The sequence below is a fragment of the Euprymna scolopes genome, chromosome 45, assembly GCF_053919585.1.
Source record: "Euprymna scolopes isolate OS-2025 chromosome 45, ASM5391958v1, whole genome shotgun sequence".
Classification (NCBI taxonomy): domain Eukaryota; kingdom Metazoa; phylum Mollusca; class Cephalopoda; order Sepiida; family Sepiolidae; genus Euprymna; species Euprymna scolopes.
Window position 1 is genome coordinate 59,625,329 of NC_136526.1, and position 23,918 is coordinate 59,649,246.

At 35.0% G+C, this 23,918-nt stretch overlaps 1 protein-coding gene across 1 annotated transcript; it reads left to right on the forward strand.

The window, feature by feature from the left end:
- The first annotated feature begins 18,083 nt into the window (after positions 1–18,083).
- On the forward strand, positions 18,084–19,732 carry LOC145269786 (uncharacterized). Its single transcript, XM_080125505.1, has one exon. The coding sequence runs from the start codon at positions 18,321–18,323 to the stop codon at positions 19,029–19,031; it is 711 nt and encodes a 236-aa protein (XP_079981631.1). The 5' UTR covers positions 18,084–18,320; the 3' UTR covers positions 19,032–19,732.
- The last annotated feature ends 4,186 nt before the right edge of the window (positions 19,733–23,918 follow it).

A 23,918-nucleotide genomic window follows, 5' to 3' on the forward strand; every position in this document is an offset into this window, starting at 1 on the left:
TATCGACATTTCTATATATTATGAAACATAAGAGTTCAAATAAGTAAAAATATATATATTTTTTTTAAATTTAAATACACATATTGAACAAAAATTTACCTTGAAGTTCCAATAAAAAATTGATATAAACTTAATATTATGTTTTTTTTTAATAGCGTTTTTTCGAATAAATATATACTATAATCAGTTGAATTGCCAAGAAAAAGAAACGTCGTAAACATTAATTAATTTTTAAAAGATTAAAACGATTAAAATTCCATTATTTGAAAATGTTCCGTTACAACATAGATTTTTCATTAATTGTGTTAAATCTTTTTTTTAATATTAAGTTTTAATATAAAAATGACTCTTGTCAGCTATTTTATCACCAGATTAAAACTAATTTGAAAATATTATTGCATAAATATTAAGCATTTTGTGGGCGCCCCCTCATATTTTGTTTGTCTCTTTTTACCGAACAAAATATGGAAGCCCATAGGTAACCAAATGAACATTCAGTAAAACCGTATTTCATATTTAATATACAAATGTTTATAATATTATTAATCATTAAACTGTGTAAATCTTAAAACCTAACAAAATTATAACAAAGATTAATTATTAATTGCAGTTTGAAGAAGATAAACAAATGTTTTAAAAAATCATTAAGTCGCTTCTGCTTTTCCATAGTTCGTAAAGTTAACCCAAATCTATTTTATTTTATTTCAATTTTTTTATTATTTTCCCCACTAAATATTATTTTTTTGTCAAATTTTTTTTCATACATATTCAAATAATGATTTTGCCCCCTCCCTTTTTGGTCTCAAATAGTACCTACAAAAAGTTTCGTGATTAAATAAACCAAAGAAAACCTTTTGCGCATGTGCTTTGTAGGAGCAATCATTAAATAAAAACACAGTTTATGCAGGATCCAAATCTCCCGTGAAGTACCAATTTTTCTAAATAAAATATTTGTTTTTTTATTTGATAAAACAAAAAGTGGTTTCTTTTTATTTGGTTGTTTCGCAATAACACAAGAAATGTTAAAAACTAAAGTATTTTTTAAATAAATATATGGTTTCGTTTTTCGTGTCTTCCGTTCAGTTTCGTTACATAATCAACCGTATCCACTTCCGATAGCTTGACTTTTTTTCCTAGCAGTGATCTTGGACATTACCTAAAAAATATACAATTTTTTTTCTTTTGGAGGGGGAGGGGGAAGGACTCGTTTTAAAACTATATTTATCTCAGCATTTTCTTTAATTTTCGGACATGTTTTGTTCAAAATTATTTACTAAGTAATGTCGAGTGCGACATTACTTGTTATTTCTTTTTAACTAAGAGTTTACTCTTTAAAATAAATTTAACCACCAAAAACTTACAAAGCTAGGTAGAAAATGAAAACTTAGAAAAATCAATTTAATTCTTTTTAAAACAACAATAAACAAATAAAATATTTTTTTAAAAATATTATGGGATGTGCATTTTGCATTTATTACCTAAAAAATATAAAAATTTATTGTCTTTTGGAGAGGGGGGGTCGTTTTAAAACTATATCTACCTCAGTATTTTCTTTAATTTTCTATTTTTGAGCAATTATCGAGACTCCTAAGACGTGATCCTCTTATGTCGGACATTTTTTTAAAAATAAACTCATTAAAATAAGTTGAAACACCAAACACTTTCAAAGCTAGGTAGTAAACGAAAACTTAGAAAAATTAATTTAATTTTTTTAAAACAACAATAAACAAGTAAGAATATTTAAAAAAAAAAATATTATGGGATGTATATTCTCTTTTAGAGACAATATCTTCTTCAAGAACGGTCATAAAATGTGTTTTCAATCGACATTTATTCAGTAATGGACCAATTTTCCTTCCTAGCAAACGGGGACGAGTTTTCCGAGGTCGAGTTCTCTGGGGACGAGTTTTCCTAAATTCAAAAAATATATCAGAAAACAAAGTTTTATTTTAGTTTAATTGATTTTTATTTAATGATTTTCGACAAAAAATTGTACTTGATTTGTTTTTTTTTTTTTTTTTTTAAACATTAAAAATTTAAACTTCTGTTAAAAATTATAGAAATAAAATATTATTCTGCTTTTAACATAATAATTTCATAACAATTATGCGAAAGAAGAATTTACCTCCCTTGATTGTCGCTCTTTTTTTTTTTTTTTTTAGTTATTTCGACGACGTGACTTGGTTGAAAAAACTGGTTAACGAAAAAGATATTTTTTTAATGTAAAATTTAATTAATTTCTTATAAATTATTTTTTTATCAAAATATCGAAAATTTCTTTCATTCTTTAAATCAAATAATTGAAAAGAAGAAAAAACTGGACAAAAATGTAAGTAATTTTATGACTTTTTACGATATTATTTGTAATGTAAAAAGGGGTTTGTATTACTGTACACATAGATTCGAAAAAGTTGTCAAAAACAAATATATAAGAAATAAATGTTATCAGAGGCAAGTTAAGTTACTTTTCTACCTAACTGGATATGTTTTGAGTGTTTTTATTTAATGTAACATGTTTATTCAGATCGAAAAACATACTGTGCTACCGATGTATTGGAAAATTCAAAATGGCGCCCGACTCTCTCTTTAATACGGTAAGTTTGGAAAAAGGTGCTATAAATATAAAACTAGACAAAATATTGTTAGAAACTCGCTCAATATATATATTACTGTGACATAGGTTGACATATATTCGGTGTTTTTTTTAAATAGTATTTTGTCTAGTTTATGGTTTATAACACCTTTTCCCGAACTTATCGTGTTAAAGAGAGAATCGGGCGCAATTTTGAATTTTTCAATACATCGGTAAACAATGTATGTTTTTACGAGCTGAATAAACATGTTACATTGAATGAAAACACGAAAAATATATCTAGTTTGGTAGAAAAGTAGGCACCGCCAAAACTGGGGGGGCCGGTCAGTACTTTTTGACGGACCGTCTTTTTAAAAATCTACCAAAAATCAGGTAATTATCCGATCAATACGAAATTTTCAGCGATTATTAGGAGAAGAATGAACTTTATAACAGTGTACTTATTTTTCATAAACGATATTTATATATATATATATATTTGCTTACAAACCCCCCCTTGTTTTGAAGTGGGAACAAATATGCTTAAAATAATCATCTGAAACTGAAATCAACATATTGTGTTATTGTAAGGGACAGAATTATAGATTAAAAAAAAAAAAAAAAAAATTGTTTGCATACCTTATTTTGACGTCTGAATATCAGAACTTCGATTGTGTTTAATTATCCCGCTTTTGAGTTTTGAAGTGTGAAATTCGGTGAATATGTTAAGTAAAATAATTAATTTAAGTTAAGCAAAACAAAAAAAAAATTTTTTTAATATTTATACGAAAAAAGCTATTTTAAAATTTTTGATAAATAAATTAACAATTTTTTTTTAGCGAGCCGAATAATGCATGACCATTATTAAACAGGGCATGCTTTGAATAATCGATACCAAAAAAAAAAATTCGATAAATATTGTGCCCTTTGTGTTAAAAATAGCATCATTTTTTTCGATCCCGTTTGAAAACGTTTGCCGCCTTTCGACTACGGTGGACCAAACGCGCTGAAATAATTTTTTTTTATTCAGCTTTAAATTGCCCCCCCCCCATTTTGGGGAGCCTGCCCCCCACACACATACACATTAAAAACCAAACGCATACAAATGGTCACCCATCTGGTACTGGCCAGCCTCAGCTTAATAATACATTGAAATTTTCGTCACTGAAAAATAAGTTTTTTTTGGTCTGTTTGGTCTTCCATAGTTTTCTTATCATCAAAAGAAAACGTAAACAGAGTCGATCTGAACTCTACGTCAACGCGAAATATTTGGTTACCTATATGAATAAGTGGAATTATTTGAAATTCAGGTACTTATATTATAATATTTTTGCATATTCTCTTAGAAAATCATCCTAAATCTTAGTTAGACAATAAATAAATTAATTAATTATTTCAAAAACCCTTTTTTTTTTTAAATATTTAAGTACGTTTTTTGTGCAAGACAAAAAATGTCAATTGTTAACTTTTTGGGAAAATTTAACATTTAAAATTGAATTAAAAATAGTAGAAAAAGTTTTACATTATTCTGTTTTCTATATGATAAAATTCAGGGTTTTATCTTTCTGGAAAAAAAAAAGTTACTCAGAAATAATGGATTTTAATAAATGTAATTTCGTTTTAAAAAACAACAACAACTTGATTTTGCGGCCATTTTTGGCGGTGCCTATAGAAAAGTAACTTATCTTGCTTCTGATAACATTTATTTGTTACATATTTGTTTTTTGACAACTTTTTGGGATCTGTGTACAGTAATACAAACTCTGTAAAAAGAATTGATCAAAAAAAATCACATTCTCTTAAATTTGAATATTTTATTTTATAATCCAAACATTATATTATTATATAAAAAATATATTTAAATGGAGTTTAGACATTGTTTTACGGAGTTCAAATTAAAAAAGAAAAAAACATTTGAACAAATTTTAGAATAGAGATAAACAAAAGCGTCGGTATTCTTTTGTTATGGTTGTCTATGCTGCTACTAAGCCACACATCTTTTTTTTCTTTGAATGTATGGTAGACCAGTAGTGTAATAAATCCAGACTTCATAAAATTTTGGTTTTGAAATTTAAGCCTTTATTTTTTTAAAATATATTAAGATTTATTTTCAATGAAATCTATAAACTCTAAAGAAAAAATAGATTTGTTAAATCAAATTATGACTGGTTTTATATTAATGTTTTTTATCTTTAAATTAATGCAGATGTGTGGCCATTCACAATCGGAGTGATCTGTGCTGAAATAATAACGTTATTATTTAAAAAAGCTATTCTTAACATGGGGTAGGGGGTGTTTTGTACCTATTCTATACTTTAACCTTACAATTGAATAAAAAACATATAAAACTTTAATGAAACGTGGAAATACGATTTTAAAAATAGCACGGATCACTCTCTGCATTGGCATCGAATTGGAATATTTGGTAAATTTTTGTCTGGTTTCAACCTTAACATTTTGGTAATCTTAAAGATTCGCCTTCCTTTGTTTACAAAGCCAGTTGGCGGAAGTAACTAATAAATGAAGGGTCATTTATTTTTATTTTTTTATTACATTTTCACTGCAAACAAGTCACATTGCCACTTTGATGTAGGGTGCTACTATCAGGGACATAAGCTACATGGGTACTATGTGGGGAGTTGGGCAGCAAGATGTCGGTTCACATTACACTTGAACGTCTGCATGTCAGTACAGTTGAGGAAGCAGGAACCCAGAAGGGAATTCTAAAGTCTAGCAGTTCTGGCGAAGAAACTACTAGAGTAGAAGGCTCTCTTACATCTAGCGATCTCTACTGTGAAGGGGTGGGATTCAGCTGCTTGTCCGGTTTGTCGGCTGTATTTACATTGAGGGCGTACAAGTGCTTGCAGTTCATCGGAGCATTCACCATTAAAGTACTTGTAGAACAAGCAGAGGGATGCTACATTTCGTCGATTGGACAGAGGCTGAAGCTTAGATGACAGTTTAGGGCCTATCAGGTTGGCAACTCTCTTTTGAACCTAGTCTAGGAGTGAGAGACTAGTAGCAGATGCACTTGCCCACATATGACAATACTTCATAGCTGGACGAATGGTGGTCTTATAGAGATACAGGATACATTCGGGCGTTAGTAGCTTTCTAGCATGGTAGAGAGAACCTACCTTCTTCGCATTGGTCCTGGCAATACTCTCAATGTAATTGTTTTAACTCATGTTTCCTGTGAATGTTAGGCCGAGGAGTGTAAAAAATTAATTGCAGATAAAGACTCTTTGGCGATTGCTATTGGTTGTAGAGAAGGTTTCTTGTAATTATTGAAGGAAACAAGTTTAGTCTTGGCAGCATTGAATGTGACTATCTATTTTTGTCCCAATTCCACTATAGATTGAGGTCATCCACTAGTGTTTCTGTCATTTCTTTAGATATGTGTTCATTTGTTTTCTTGTGTCTGTTATAGAGCGTGGTGTCATCAGCATATATGCTCATCTCACAGACATTTTTGCCAGGGATGTAATTTACGTATATTACGAATAATAGCAGTCCAAGGATAGATCCTTAAGGCACTGCCACACTTATATTGTTTAGATGTACGACTATCGAGGACAACGTAGATTTTTCTCTTATCTAAGAAGGATTTAATTATGTTAAGTATTCTTTCAGTAATACCATATGATCTGATTTTCCTGAGAAGACAATCATGTCTTACCCTGTCAAACGCCTTAGATATATCTAGCGCTACTGCTCTACCCTCCCCTGCTTTGTCCAGTGAATGGTATATACTTTCAGAGATTACAGGTAGGATGTCTGATGTAGAATGGGCTTGCCTAAATCCATATTGTTGGTTGGTCAGAAGTTTAGCATCTGTAAAGTATGGTATAGAGCTTGGTTAATTATTGACTCAAATATTTTGGCAAAAAGTGTGAGGTGACTAATGAGGCGATAATTTACTCGGGCAGTTCTTCCACCAGAATTCTTGAAAACTGGTACCAAAGAAGCAGTTTTTCAGCAAGCAGGAAAGCAAGATTCATTAAGGCATTTGTTGTAAAGTTTGGAGAGAACTGGAGCTACTTCAGCAGAGCACGTTTTCAATAGCACAGCCGGGATGAGATCAGGTCCACATGCTTTTGAAGTGCCAAGATTTTTTTCGATAGCATGCACCTGAGAACGGGTGATTTTCAGATCGTCTACTGTGGCATGTGTCCACAAAGGAAAGTCAGGTAGGGGGTGGTTAGAAGGATCCAGTGTGGAGTTGGAGGCAAAACAATAAATAAAACAAGACAAGAGAAAAACAAAATCAAACGAGGCAGCATATATACAATTTGTTAGGATTAAGATAAATTTAAAAAATTAGCCCTTATCGTTTGTGTTAGGCATCATGGTATCCAGCCCGTTTTGTTTGTCCGAAAGAAAATTTGACCATATTATTTAGAGGTGGAAGGGTAATTTCTATTAACCGGATATTGTGTGCATGTGTATCTATCTATTTTTAGAAGAATATTCTTCCTTACATGTTAATTTTTTTTTTTGCAGGGGGCGGGTGTTAGATAAAGTCCTATCTTCTTCAAATGTAGGAAAAAATAAATCTAGGTTTGTGATAAATTCTGAAATTTACTTTCCTAGGCTGTTTTTGCTAGTTTAAAGGAGGTGGTACTGGACGTTGCTTTGGGGTTCGTCCTTACTAGGCATGTTCTGGTGCTGGTTGTGGAATCATTGGATCTATCTCTACATTTGAAACATTGGCACCTTTGGAAGAGTTCAAATGGATCAGATATACTCTGACTAGACAATTTGAGTCGGACACAGATTTGGTGTCTATAGAGGGAATTATGGGACTTGATCTGGTGCAAACATTTGGTCCCTAACATTTGGTGCATTTTATATTTGTGAGGTTGAGATATTATTTTGGTGAGGTAGACTACTTTTTTTTCAACAGACTCTGCCTCTGTTCCAGGGCATTCTCCTTTTTTACTTCAGTAATAGAGAAAACTCCCTACGTGAAATCAGCTCATGTTTGCTATGTTCTGGAAGCTGATTCTACTTATGTAGACTTCTCGGTGAATGTCTTCCCTTTCAGCAATTTTGAGAGAGGATTAGAAAAGATGTTCAGCATTAAATCATTAGGCATTCAGAGAAGTGGTTTTAAGTTATGAACAGGATCAGAACCAGCGGTTTCAAAAATCTATAATAAATTCAAGAATGGAAAATATCATGTTCAGTTGTGCTTACCTGCAGATAAACTTGCTCAAGAAGCTTCAAATCATGCAATTGCCTTCCACATTTTGAGTTGAGTAGTCAAGAGCTTAGAGAAACAAGGTTTGTATGAGAAGTATATGAATGTGTTCCTTCAGCAGAAGAATGATTGAGGAAATGTTGCTCCTCCAAAGTTTTGTATGAGAAGTATATGAATGTGTTTCTTCAGCAGAAGAATGATTGAGGAAATGTTGCTCCTCAAAAGTTTTGTATGAGAAGTATATGAATGTGTTTCTTCAGCAGAAGAATGATTGAGGAAATGTTGCTCCTCCAAAGTTTTGTATGAGAAGTATATGAATGTGTTTCTTCAGCAGAAGAATGATTGAGGAAATGTTGCTCCTCAAAAGTTTTGTATGAAAAGTATATGAATGTGTTTCTTCAGCAGAAGAATGATTGAGGAAATGTTGCTCCTCAAAAGTTTTGGGATTATATCTGGATAGTGTAGCGACCCATTTTTAAGGCAGATCCAGCTGCAACTATGAAGATCAGTCCAATATTTAATTGTAGCATGAAGACTGGTTACTTGGCTTCATTAAACGGGGTTGTTTACTCTGGGGTGAACATGACAGGGACATATTGGACTTACTGATTCCATTCAGGTCCAACAAAGTTGTCTTGCTTGCAGATATCAGGAAAGCATTTTTGAGTGTTCACATTCCTCTGGAAAAGGACAAGAACAGATTTTGCTTTTTTGTTAAGGATGGTGATCGCTTTAGATGTTCTTGCTATTCAACTGATTTTTAGGTTCACCTCCCACCCCTTTATATTGGGGAGTATCCTAAGGACTCTTTATACTGTACTCTTGATGCAACCCCTGCAAGTTTATTTGCATGCTAGGGCAACTGAACATGATATTTTCCAACCTTGAAGATTATGGATTTGTGACTGCAGGAAAATGTCTACTTAATTGAAATGAATGCAATAGACAACAAATCACATCGAGTTCATTTAAATTTCTCCAACAATAAATACCAATGTTATATTTCCGTTAAAGTAAAAGTTTCTATGGCACATTATTTTGCATGCGTTCCTTTTCCTTTTTAAAAGGGCTGATTGTTTTTTCTTCTTCAACATTTCATTACTAAAAGCTCTTGCGTTTACTGTTTGCTCTTACGTTTATTTATGGCTGTGAAATTAGCTCGGTAAAGCCTAGTAAAGAGACTTTGCTCTGTCTTCTGTTCTATGATAAAACGCCACAATTTACCGAACTAATTTTTATTTTCCTCATGGTGAAGATAATTCGCCTGGATAAATTTGATGTTTCCTTGGCAGACCCTCAGGCCAGCAAGCTTTGGAAATTATGGTTCCACAACTTTAATTACTACTTATCAACTATTGCTTCATTAAACCCGGATAAGCTAGAAGTTCTCTATTTAAACATCGATTCCTCTGTTGCTGACGTTATTGAAGGTTGATCTGATTTCGAACATGCCGTGAAATTATTGAAAGGCGTTTATGACTAGTCTCCAAGCGTTATTCATGCTAGACATCTGCTTTCCACGCGTTTGCAACAAGAAAGCGAGTCTATCGACCAATACCTTCAGGCCTTGAATCAACTTGCCGTTCACTGTTGTTTTAAAGACATGACGACCACCATTTACAGGGATGAATCTGTCCATGATGCATTCATTCGTGGTCTCCGGTCCTCATTGATATGTGCTAGGCTCCTTAAAACAGACTCTAACTCTCGCAGAAGCTACTCAATGTGCTAGGGCTTTAGAACAAGCTTACTTTCGCACAGAATCGTATGCCTCTCAGATTAGAGCAATCGCTGTTACTTCTCCTATGGGAACTAAAGATGTGCTGACCAATTCTGTCGAGGAAGCCACTTGTATTTCTAAAAATTCTGTTCCAACTGATTCTCGAATGGAGTGTGACTCTACAGTTTTCTGCTGCCTTTCCTGTCCGTGGCAAGTGCTACAACTGTGTAGGATGACGTCACCTTAAGGATGACCGCCGCCTTTGCCCTGCCCGTGATAAGGTATGTCGAAGCTGTGGTAAACTCTGACATTTTTCTAAAGTTTGTCGTTCTACTCTAATGACACATCCACGTTCTTCTTCTGCCCGTGCTAAAGGTGGTGATAGTTGTCCTCCTATCACCGAAACTATGCAGTTAAAAGGAAAAAGATTAACTGCCCTTATAGACACCGGCAGTTCTGATAATTTTATCAGTGCCCACATTGTCAAAACCATGAGACTACCCGCTTTAAAACGGAACTTCATAATTTCTATGGCATCATCTGCCGTTTCCGTTAAACTCTTTGAATATTGCACCAAGAATATTTTCTTCAATGGTTGCGAATATAAAGGGATTGACCTTACTGCGCTTCCTGACTCCTGTATGGATATTATACATGGGGTGCCATTTTTTAAACTACACCGGGGCTTTACTATTTCTTTTGGTGGATCCAAAGATGCCTTAAAAATCTGCGCGCTAATCAAGATCAGTTGTGTCTGTAAAATTGTTCCGAAATCTGACATCTGATTGCAGACCCATTGCTACAAAATCGCGAAAATACCATGCGGAGGATGCCCGATTTATTGAAAAGGAAATTCTTTAACTGCTTAAGGACGACGTCATTGAAACCAGCTATTCACCGTGGCATGCTCAAATTGTTGTAACTTCGTCGCCTAATAGGAAGAAACGACTGGTGGTTGATTTTTCCCAAACTATTAATCGTTTCACCCTACTTGATGCGTACCTTTGCCTCGGATTGAGGATCTTGTAAACCAAATTGCCCAGTATCATATTTTAGTACGATTGATTTGTCTAAGGCTTACTACCAAATTGATATTTTTCCCGAAGATCGGCCCTACACGGCTTTTCAAGCTGGAAATCGTTTGTATCAATTCAAACAAAGACCCATGGGTGTCACTAATGGGGTTTCTGCCTTTCAACGATTTATGAATTCCTTTATTTCTGAAAATAAGTTATTCGGAAATTTTCTTACATTGATGATATTACCATTTGCGGTAAAACTCAAGAGGAGTATGACGCTAACGTGGAACGTTTCTTAAAGGCTGCCTCAACATGCAACCTCGAAATAAACCGAGAAAAATCAAAGTTTTCCCTCTATCAATTTGCTTGGATACCAAATCTGTGTCGGAACTATCCAACCTGATCCTGAGCGGTTGAAACCCCTTTTGCAAATGCGTCCACCTTCGGATTCAAATTCGTTAAAAAGGTGCCTTGGTATGTGTTCTTACTATGCGAAATGGATATCTAAGTATTCACACAAAATTCGTCCTCTCGTTGAAAATAAACAATTTCCCATGCCGCCTATAGTTGTGAATTCTTTTGAGAAACTTAAGAAGGACGTCGCCGAATCATCTGTAAAGGTTATCGACGATGAACTACCAATTACTATCGAAATCGATGCCTCAAAAGGCTATCGAGAGTGTGTGGTGCTTCTGCTTCCTCCACGAAGGAGCTAAGGGCCATACACAGTTCATTAATACTCCCTGGTGTACAGCGTTTTTGGCACTTTATACAATCACAAAATATGCCATACTCAATTGACAAAGTTCGGCGCGTGACATCCGAGTGTACAACGTGCGCAAAAATAAAGCCTCAATTCTTCAGCCCTACTAATAATCCACTGATCCGCGCTACTGCTCCCTTTTAGCGCCTCTCCGTAGACTTCAAATGGCCTGTTTTGGCATCTTCGAAAGGATGTCGTTACCTATTTACTATCATGGATGAATACAGTCGATTTCCCTTTGCGTTCTTTTGCCTTGATTGTTCTTCGCAGACTGCAATCAAGTGCCTGACAAATATTTTTTCTATTTTTGGACTCCCCGCTTTCATCCATTCTCACAGAAGAACATTGTTTGTGTCGGAGGAGTTCAGAAGTTTCCTGACGCGATTTGGGGTTGGGTGCAGTAACACTACTGCATACAACCGAATAGGAAACAGTCAGGGTGAGCGCTATATCGGCGTTATTGGCCCTGGAATCTAAACAGTTACACGTTAGTGCTTGGCAGGAAGTTCTGCCTGATGTTTTAAATTCTATTCGCTCCTTACTATGTACTAGTACGAATGCAACTCCCCACGAACGATTGTTCAAATTTGAAAGGCGCTCTTCTATTGGTACTTCCTTACCTGTTTGGCTCTGCGAACCTGGAGAGGTACTATTGAAACGGTTTGGCAACAGGAGCAAGTACGACCCGATCGTCGAAGTAGTGGAACTCCTCGAGGCCAACCCTCTGCATGCTAGAATACTGCATAATGTTGGGCGGGAGGATTCAGTGGCACTAAGGCATTTGCCTCGTTTTCCATGCTCTGATGGACCTCAGGGTTCTGCTAGGAATACTCGACCCGACCTTGCAAATGCAGACCCGGCCTATTTGATTGAAACAAGCCCAGTTGACAATACACCTAATGCAGAAAATATTGAGAATTCACAGAGACCTGCCAGTCCTTCAAATATTGAAGTGCTTCCACGCTGGCCTAGCCGAATCCGTAAACCAGTTCAGCGACTGGACTTATAAATAAAACACATCGCCACTTTCAAAGATAACTTTGTACTTTGAAAAAAAAATCTACGTCTTGCAATCTCTTATTATATTTCCGTTAAAGTAAAAGTTTCTATCGCACGTGATTTTGCACACGTTCCTTTTCCTTTTAAAAAGGGCTGAGTTTTTTTTTCTTCTTAAACATTTCGTTACTAACAGCTCTTGCGTTTACTACTGCTACCTGCTCTTTAGTATTTGCTCTTACGTTTACTATTTGCTCTTACGTTTATTATTGGCTGTGAAATTAGTTTGGTAAAGCCTAGTAAAGAGGTTTTGCTCTGTCTTCCCTTCTATGATAAAACACCAGAACATGGTTGCTCTCCTTCTGCTTGTACTGATTACTTGTAAGGCAGGTTTACTATTTGCTCTTACGTTTACGGCTGTGAAATTCGTTTGGTAAAGCCTATCATAATTTGTCCTGATGAGTACTTACAAGGAATTCAAGCAAGAGATGTAGATGAGAGGATGTAGTTTGCCAACACCACCAGTGCAACACAGCAGATACAGAGATCTCAACATTTATTCCAGCAACAACAGTCTCTCCTGCATACTCAACAACTCTTCAGTAGGCCACTGCCTTCTCACTGGTTTTCTAGTGTTGTCACACCTTCCATGCTTAATACTGGTTCCACTCTGGCGATGGATTATGGAAAATGGTCTTAATTGCGCTTCTATGAAAATTCTCTTTGAAATATTGTGACATTGTAACCTCTTTCATATGAATATGTGCCTACACCTGATGCCCAATGGACCTGCAATGATCAGAGACAGCTCTTAAGGGGCTAATGTACTGAGTATTCAGTGACTTATGGGTAATTGGATATGTGGAAAAAATTGCTGTCAATCTGTACTATGGTGGAATTGCTATTGTGGATTGCTCCTCAATTTCACACAGACTCCTGGCCCTTTGTCTCAGGCCAATTAAAGATTATCAGCTAACAAAACTATAATATAATATGCATGAAGCAAACATTCATTTTAAGTGAATGTGGTTCGAAGGAGCCTTTTTAGCTCGACCCGACCAAATCACTACATTAACTCCTATTATTCACCTACGGCAGCCAGCGACCTATGATCATTCACTAAAGAATACATCTTAAAGCATGTCGTTCCAAACTTTTTCCACTTCTGTAGACTTTTTGATTAAGCCACAATGTTAAATGAACCACATGTCGCAACTAAGTGATTCCAACGACTTATGAGAATTCTTTAACACTGCTCATAAGCATGTGACATTGGCAAAACCTATTCATATATTCATTCCTGCCTACAACTTGAGAATTGTGATTTGCATCTTTAAATAAACATGGAAAGAGATCTAAAATGAATGACCAGCTATCAGAAGAACACTGGCACACATGATGCAGTCGCCATTTGAACCAATTTACAAACATGAAGTACATATGCCAGTGTCTCCCGACTGCCTCATTGATCCTCTTTTGCAATGGAATTCAATCATTGCCTCATAACATGCTCTTATAATAGCTATACACATAAAGCTAGTACATCCTACCAAACATTAAATGCAGCTGATAGTTTGATACTTTGAACTTGGATGAAAATCGATGAATGAAATTGTATCTGCTTGTGACCATTGTGCTTCTTTTAGAGGTTCCTTTCTCATAGCTGTGCTTCAATCCATTGAAAAGTCCTTGGATGCTCTCAGACTTAGTTTTACTGCTGATGTCATCAACTAATTTTTGTCAAATATTTTTGCCGCATTGAGTCAGATTAGCAAAGATATTGCATGATGATATTTTAAAGATCAGACCCATTACTAATCCACCCTGGCTTGTTATCTTTTAATAACGATGAGTTTTTGATAGAACTAGGTAAGATAATCCATATCATGACATAACAAGGGGTGGAGATAAAAAATGTCATATTTATCAGTTATGGGGAAATAACATTGTAATATCTCGTTTATTCCTTCATGTATATTTCATTAGTTTGTTTTGTGTGATAATTATTCGACAATCGACAACTCAATGCTGTTTTTGTAGTTTTTATCTCCTTGTTGTCATTCATAACATTAGCAGATTGTTTAGTTTCATCCTCTTCATCTTTTTGTTGTCATCCGTCACATTAACAGCTGCAGTGATTCAATATGATATAAAGGTATACTTTGATAATTAGAAGCCAACCACAAATATTTAAATGAGTTTAGGTGCAAAGTATTGGGGTTGCTGTATTGCCATTTGGTGAATGGATTCTGGACCATGCAGTAGTCTCTGGTGGGGCCTCTCGAAGCCATACTAGTGGGTAATTGTTACCGCTTTACCTTATGTGCTACAAAAAAAAAGATTTCCCGTCTTTCCTCTCTTACTTTCCCTCTCTGATCTGCTCTAACCAAGTATGCTGACCTGTTCCACAAATCCCAAAATCCTCAACATGAAATATCTCAAAAAAGAAAACATGAATAAACCTAGAACTCCATCCTCCTACGTAGACCCCTACTACCATGTCTCCTTCTCCAACATCAGAGGTCTACATTCTAACCTTCCAGAGGTTGAAACCCAATTACAGGAGACGAAAGCTGACATATTCTTTCTAAGCGGAACTGGAATAGGGACACCCAGCTTCCTAGATGAGTTCATAATTAAACGATACTCTACATCTAAAAACTTTACATCTAAATCTGACCCCCAAGATCGCCACGGAATATGTGCTTACATTAAAGATTGCTTCCCATGTGGCAGAGATATCTCCAGAGAAGACCCTAATCTACCGTATATGTGCTTCCGGGTTGCACTTGCTTACACCACCGCATTTATATTTGCCCTCTAATCAAGAACCTTGACTCCAGTAAAGCAACTGGTCCTGACAGTATTCCAATTATAGTGTTAAAAAAATTACAACCAGAACTTGCCCCCATACTTACCAAACTGTTTAAGCATTGCCTTAAGGAGAAGTGATTCCAAACACCCTGGAAAACCTCATCACGATGCCCTGTATTTAAGAATTCAGGTGATAAGTCACCCCCTCTCAGTACAAACCAATAAGTCTCCTGTGTGTCATGAGTAAGTTGCTGGAATCAACAATAAATAGAGAAGTAGGCAACCACCTCAGCAGAAATAACCTTCTTAGCGACACACAATATGGTTTCCGTTCTGCTAGACCTACAGCTGATGTTAATGGTAATATCTCATTGGATTAGCGAATCTCTCGACAAAGGCTTCATTTCTAGGGCAATTGCTCTTGACATATCAAAGGCCTTCGATAAGGTTTGGCATAAAGGCCTACTACATAAGATTTCCAGCTACGGTATAACCAGAAATGTTTTCTTGATCACTAAATCATTTCTCTCTTATAGGCTCATAAGAGTAGTGGTTGATTGGCAGAAATCAGAGGCACACAGTATTAACGCTGGTGTCCCTCAGGGGTCCATACTGGGCCCAACTCTCTTCCTGATCTACATCAATGATCTCCCAAAACACATACTAAAATCCTTCGTTGACATCTATGCTGATGACACGACCATCTATGGCAACATATCAAAGGCCGTAAATGATGATCTTCTCTCTGATTCTCGACTTTGATCTTGAGCGCGTAGTACAGTGGGGAAAGAGGTGGCTGGTTAACTTTAATGCATCTAAGACCAAGCTCCTATCTCTACATCATAAACGCTCTGATCCCCATCTGGCATCAATTGAAATGGATGACTCTCGTCTAGGGGAGACCCCATGTTTTGATAAGCTTCTGGGTTTGACCTTTACTCCTGATCTTAAATGGAACACACACATAAAGTCTGTAGCCAAGGACGCTGGGAAAATGGTGGGATCCTTCTACCTCTCCAGAAGATATCTCACTATTGATGCAATTCTCTATCTATATAAGAGCCAAGTACATCCAAAGATAGAGTACTGCTGCCACATATCGGCGGGAGCTGCTAAAAACAGCCTATCCTGCCTTGACAGAGTACAAAATAGACTTCGTGGCTCAGTGGGGGATGCCCTTTTCTCTTCCCTGCAACCTCTTTCCCACAGAAGAGACGTTGCGAGCCTGTCTTTGTTCTATCGATATTTCCATGGCAAGTGCTCGTCTGAGCTCCATTCTCTTTTTCAAAAAACACCCGACTAGCTGAAACCACCGTCAATAATTTTCCCCACTCCTTATCTGTGCCTAAATCAAAACATAGATTCCAGGAACAAAGCTTCTTACTTAGAACTGCACGCCTGTGGAACTCTGTTCCGCTTGCCTGTTTCCTTCCTGACTTCAACCTGGATGTCTTCAAGTCCAACACACAAATTCCTGATGTACCGCCCCCCTAAGTAATGACACCTTATCAATTCTCCAATACTATTGCTACAATATTCCATTGAGTACTGTACACACAATAACCCTTATCCAGGAGTGGCCATTGGGCCTTGATAAGTGGTGAACTCCATGAAAAAAAAAGTATGTCCCAAAAGAAATAAAATAGAAAATGAGACAACGCTCTAATTAGTAGAACAACCACTAGAAAGAGAAGGTCAGGACACAATGGGCACAGAGTCGTCTAGTGGTAAAGAGGTGAAATGGGACCTCAGTTTATAGCATAAGGCTGGCTGAATTAAACAGCTATTTATTATTAGTTTTTGGCTTGATTTATTGCATTTTTTTTATGTAAAATTTGTATATATTTTTTTCTTCACAGGTAAGAGTTACAGTGGACAATAAACTCATATAATTTACATGAAAAATGTAATATTGGAGGAGCATCTGCCAGCAATTTTCAATTCGTAACAGACTACAAAAAATAAAGATTTGTGAAGTGTGTGGTAAAATATGTCAAACCAGTTAAAGTTTAAAGACTAATACGCTGACACATAACACATGTGAAGTGTGTGGTGTGGCATCTTCAAATTATTCTGAAACTAAGGAGCACCTGCAAACTCCAACAAAAGAGGAATTTTTTTTTGTAAAGAGGGTGGCAAAGTATTTGCAAATAATCGTGATGTACCATCAAACATGCGAACAAACTGGAGAGAAAACTTGAATACCTACTGGAGAGAACCTAAATGCATACAGGAAAGAACTTGAATGCCCACTGGAGAGAAATTGAATGCCTACTAGACACTGTCCTCGAGTGTCTAAGTTTCTCTGTACAGGGGTTTGTCAGAACAATCGGGCATGAGGATACTTTTTCCATAGAAGTAAACCTTGACCAAATATTCAAAATCACATAGTATTTGCTGCCCAAATAAGATCTCTCTATGGCTAATCCACATTAGATTTATGAGGAATGGTGCACCTTCTCCAAGTGATGTTACCTCAAGTAATAGCACAAAGCTGGATACTCAACCAGACTAGATAAATTCTTGCCCTGGAATCCAGTAAGACAAAGAGACCAACATGAAAGATATTACAACGTATGAAAATGGTTAATTGGGGAAAGGAAAATCATGTTCTCAATTTCTTACTAACTCCATGTTTGATAGATAAAGAACTTAAATGGAACATTCGATATCTATGTATCTCATATAGACTTAAAGTGTTAGCCCCAGATTGTGGGCCCCTAGATATCTGAGAACTTTGACTGAAGCAAAATAAAAAAAAGAAACCTTTTTCTTGTAAAGTGTGTGGTAAAAACTTTGCCCATAAAATAATGTAACAAGACATGCACACATACACGGGAGAGACACCTTTTTCTTGTGAAATTTGTGGTAAAGCATTTGCACGTCAATATGTAACAAAACACAGGCGAACACACACTGGAGAGAAACCTTTTTCTTGTGAAGTGTGTGGTAAAGCGTTTGCACACCAAAATAATGTATCGAGACACATGCGAACACACACTGGACAAAAAACCTTTTCTTGTAACGTGTGTGGTAAAGCATTTGCACTAAAAGATCATGTAAAGAAACACCTGGGAACACACACTGGAGAGAAACCTTTTTCTTGTGAAATTTGTGGTAAAGAATTTTCGAGTCAATATGTAACAGAACACATACAAACACACACTGGAGAGAAACCTTCTTGTGGAGTGTGTGGTAAAGCGTTTGCACATAAAAATAATCTATCGAGACACATGCGAACACACACTGGAGAAAAACCTTTTTCTTGTAAAGTTTGTGGCAAAACATTTGCACTAAAACATCATGTAAAGAAACACCTGGGAACACACACTGGAGAGAAACCTTTTTATTGTAAAATTTGTGGTAAATCATTTGCACGTCAAAATCATGTAACAGAACATATGCGAACACACACTGGAGAGAAACCTTTTTCTTGTGAAGTGTGTGGTAAAGCATTTCCACGTCAAAATGATGTTATGAGACACATGCGAACACACACTGGAGAGAAACCTTTTTCTTGTAAAGTGTGTGGTAAAGCATTCGCACATAAATGTTATGTAACTAGACACATGCGAACACACACTGGAGAAAAACCTTTTTCTTGTGAAGTGTGTGGTAAAGCATTTGCATATCAAAATCATGTAGCGAGACACATGCGAACACACACCGGTGAGAAACCTTTTGCTTGTAAAGTGTGTGGTAAAGCATTTGCATGTCAAAATCATGTAATAAAACACATGCGAACACACACTGGAGAGAAACCTTTTTCTTGTAAAGTGTGTGGTAAAGCATTTGCATGTCAAAATCATGTAACTAGACACATGCGAACACACACTGGAGAGAAACCTTTTTCTTGTAAAGAGTGTTGTAAAGCATTTGCATGTCAAAATGATGTAACAGTACACATGCGAACACACACTGGAGAGAAACCTTTTTTCTTGTAAAGTGTGTTGTAAAGCATTTGCATGTCAAAATGATGTAACAGTACACATGCGAACACACACTGGAGAGAAACCTTTTTCTTGTAAAGTGTGTGGTAAAGCATTTGCATGTCAAAATCATGTAACGAGACACATGCAAACACACACTGGAGAGTGCCAGCTCTAAAAATTACCAAGGAAGCTGTCTGCAGGAAGGTAGCTCAATGTAGTAATTTCAAAACCCCAAGAAAAGACTACATACCAAATTTTTAGCTGAAAAAATGAGCGAACTTCATCATCACTATGCCAAGGCATTCAATAGAATCATCAGTGGTGATGAAGAGCCGCCTGAGTGGCTTACTGTAGGCAGTACATCACTTATTCCCAAAAATGAGGACACCATCATGGCTAGCAAATATAGAACAATCTGCTTCCTCATATTTAGCACGAAAAACATATTAGTCCACTGATCATCCAATTCAAAACGGTGCCCTCTCTCCCATAATTTTAAAGCATACAAACTCGTTTTCAAAAAGTAATGATGCAAAAAAATAAACACATATTTTTCAATATAACTAGCAGGTTGCCCGGCATAGCCCGGTCGTATAATACTTATAAATATGATGTTTAATTTATGCAGATTTAGCATTAATTATTATTAAAGCCAATCATGTACTGATTGTTATATTGTACCCAATATAGTAAATAAAATGGAAAGAAACTGAGACATGTGCGTGTGAGTATTATTTTTTTACTCGAGCTAAGATCGAAACTAAAATCTAAAGAGAGTGAGTCAAGAATGACAACCATTAGGCAATATTTCCACGTATGTGAACATTGTTTTCAAATCTATTTTTAACATAAGGAAGCTCTGAATGATTCGCGCATGCATAGTCGTGAAACAGTTGAACAGCATACAAAACTGATTACTCCAATTCCCAACTTTTCAATTTTTACCCCTAAAGAGCTCTTGTTTCCGAATGAATACTGGTTTACGCTTTTCCACGTCTGAATACTGTATATACAAATTTTCTAAGTATTCAGATAAAAAAGTACATTGGTTGAGTTATTCTCACACACACATTCTTATTTTTGGGGGATATACTAGCAGGCAACCTGGCGATGTCCGGTCGTAAAATATGCATAAATATTAGTATAATATAATTGAAAATGCTGAGTTATATAAATGTCAATCTTAATACAATTGAAAATGTTGAGTTTATGTAAATGTAATTTCTGGTATATTTGAAAATGTTGAGTTCATATAAATATCATTTCCAATATAATTAAATATGTTGAGTTTATATAAATGTAATGTTCAATATAATCAAAAATGTTCAGTTTATATAAATGTCCTTTCCGATACAATTGAAGATGTTCAGTTCATGTAAATGTCATTTCTGATATAATTAAAAACGCTGAGTGTATATGCCATCTCCGATATAATTGAAAATGTTGAGTTTATATAAACGTCATTTCCAATATAATTGAAGATGTCGAGTTTATATAAATATCATTCCTGATATTTGCAAAGGCGAGGTTTATATAAATGTCATTTCCAGTATAGGTGAAAATGTTAAGTTCATATAAATGCCATTTCCGATATAATTGAAAATGTTGAGTTTATATAAATGTTATTTTAGATATAATTGAAAATGTAAAGTTTATGGAAATGTAATTCCTGATATAATTGAGAATGTTAATTTTATTTAATTCCTGATATAAATGAAAATGTTAAGTTTATATAAATTTCATTTCAGATATAATTGAAAATTTTGAGTTTATATAAATGTCATTTCCAATATAATTTCTAGGGTTATAATCAGTATTCAGGTCTGGGGTTCGTGAAGGAGCGAGTCACTCGCTCGACAGCAGCACGTTTCTGGCCTCTTCTTTTTCAATCGACCACACCTGGCCTCTCGCCACTAATTTCACAGTCTGAATGTGAGCAATACGAAATTATTTTGCAAAGAACATGTTCAGGACTCTTTTCTTTCTTCCCTGCAGGGAATTTTTCCCAGCTTTTATATCTTCCTAGAATAAAAAGGAAGAGATAGGAAAAAAATAGCTTCTCCCATCATGCTCTGCTTCCCCACGATTCCCTTCGTGTATATAAATGAGCTAGCTATCCTTTCCTTCTTCTTTCTCAAAGAGCGATGCAGATACGCCTAATACATTTTTTTCTTTTTTAACCATATACCCCACATAATTAGAAAATGCTGATTTATATAAATGTCATTTCCAATATAATTGAAAATGTTGGGGTTTTAATGTCACTTTAGATATAATTAAAAATGTTGAGTTTATATAAATGTCATTTCCGATATAATTAAAAATGTTGAATTTATATAAATGTCATTTCTGATATAATTGAAAATGTTGAGTTTATATAAATGTCATTTCTGATACAATTGAAAATGTTGAGTTTATATAAATGTCATTTCCGATATAATTTGAAATGTTGAGTTTATATAAATGTCATTTCCGATATAATTGAAAATGTTGAGTTTATATAAATGTCATTTCCGATATAATTGAAAATGTTGAGTTTATATAAATGTCATTTCTAATATAATTAAAAATGTAAACTCAACATTTCCAATATAATTAAAAATGTTGAGTTTATATAAATATTATTTCTGATATAATGTAAGTTACTTGATTTATTGTATATTTTTTATGTATAATTTTATTGTTTTTTGTTACAGATAAGAGTTACAGTGGACAATAAACTCATGTAATAAACATGAAAACCTTTTATTCTTCTTAACCAAAATTATCACTGGTTTCCCATTAAAGAACAAAGATGAATCAATTTGCAGAAATAAAACAAAAACTGGAGAACATATTTTGATGAACACACATTGGAGAAAAATCACTTGTCATAAAATTTAAAAGTTACTTAATTTATTGCATATTTTTTATGTATGATTTTATTTCTTTTTCTTTACAGTTAAGAGTTACTTAATTTATTTCATATTTTTTATGTATAATTTTATTTCTTTTTCTTTACAGTTTAGAGTTACTTAATTTATTGCATATTTTTTATGTATAATTTTATTGCTTTTTCTTTACAGTTAAGAGTTACTTAATTTATTGCATATTTTTTATGTATAATTTTATTGCTTTTTCTTTACAGTTAAGAGTTACAGTGGACAATAAACTCATATAATGACCATGAAAGACTATTTAATTCTTCTGAACTGAGAGTATCACTGATTTCCCATTAAAGAACAAAGATGAATCAATTTGCAGAAATAAAAGAGAAACTGGAGAACATATGTTGATGAACACACATTGGAGAAAAATCACTTGTCATAAAATGTTTTCATTTTAATTTACAAATACGTGGTGAGAGGTTGAAGACGAATGTTATTCTTGAACAGATTTTAGCTTAAGATCTTCAGTAAGAACTTGAAATTGAGTAAGTTTATCTTGATGAAATGTTTGCAATACCTTTTTGCTATAAACATATAATATTTTAGGAGCATCTTCAAGCAATTTGAAATCATAACAGACTAGAAAAAACAGATTTTTGAACTGTGTGGTAAAGCATGTTCGACCAGTTAAAGTTTAAAGACTAACACGCTGACCCATAACACGTGAAGTGTGTGGTATGGCATCTTCAAATTATTCTAAAACTAAAGAGCACCTGCAAACTCCGAAAAAACGGAAAATTTTTGTAAAATGGTTGGCAAAGCATTTGCAAACAATCGTGATGTACCATCAGACATGCAAACTCACACTGGAGAGAAAGCTTTTTCTTGTGAAGTGTGTGGTAAAGAATTTTCACATCAAAATCATATATGCGAACACCCTGGAGAGAACTAGAATGCCTACTAAACAGAAATTGAATGCCTACTAAACACTATCTTCGAGTGTCTAAGGTCTCTATACAGGGGTGTGTCAGAACAATCTGGCAAGAGGATACTTTTCCATAAACGTAAACCCTGACCAAATATTCAAAATCACATAGTACTTGCAACCCAAATAAGATCTCCTCACTATGGCTATCCCACAGCTTTTCTGAGGAATGGTGCACCTTCTCCAAGTGATATTAACTCAATAGCACGAAGCTGGATACTCCACCAGACTAGATAAATTCTTGTCCTGGAATCCAATAAGACCAAGAGACCAACATGAAAGATATACTACAACATATGAATATGGTTAATTGGGGAGAGGAAAATTGTGTTCTCAATTTCTTTACTAACTCCATGTTTGAAAGATAAAGATCTTAAATGGAACATTTGAATATCTATGTATCTCATATAGACTTTAAGTGTTAGCCCAAGGTCGTGGATCCCTTGATTTCTGAGAACTTCGACTGAAGTAAAATAAAACAAAAAGAGAGAAACATTTTCCTTGTGAAGTGTGTGGTACAGCATTCGCACATCAACATTATATGACGAGACACCTGTGAACACACACTGGAGGGAAACCTTTTTCTTGTGAGGTATGTGGTAAAGCATTTGCACAGCAAAATAGTGTGACAGTTCACACGCGAAGACACACTGGAGAGAAACCTTTTTCTTGTAAAGTGTGTGGTAAAGCATTTGCACGTCAAAAGCATGCAACAGAACACATGTGAACACACACTGAAGAGTGTAAAGTGTGTGGTAAAGCATTTGGACATAAAAATTATATAACGAGACACATGGGAACACACACTGAAGAGAAACCTTTTTCATGTAAAGTGTTGGTAAAGCATCTGCAAATCAGACCTGTGCAACGCTACACATGCGAGCATACACTGGAGAGAAACCTTTTCTTGTGAAATTTGTGGTAAAGCATTGTATGTCTATATCATGTAACACGACATGCAAACACACACTTGAGAAAAACATTTTTCCTGTGATGTTTGTTCCACATAATAAATACACATTATACCGTGTGTGATAGGGGAAACTG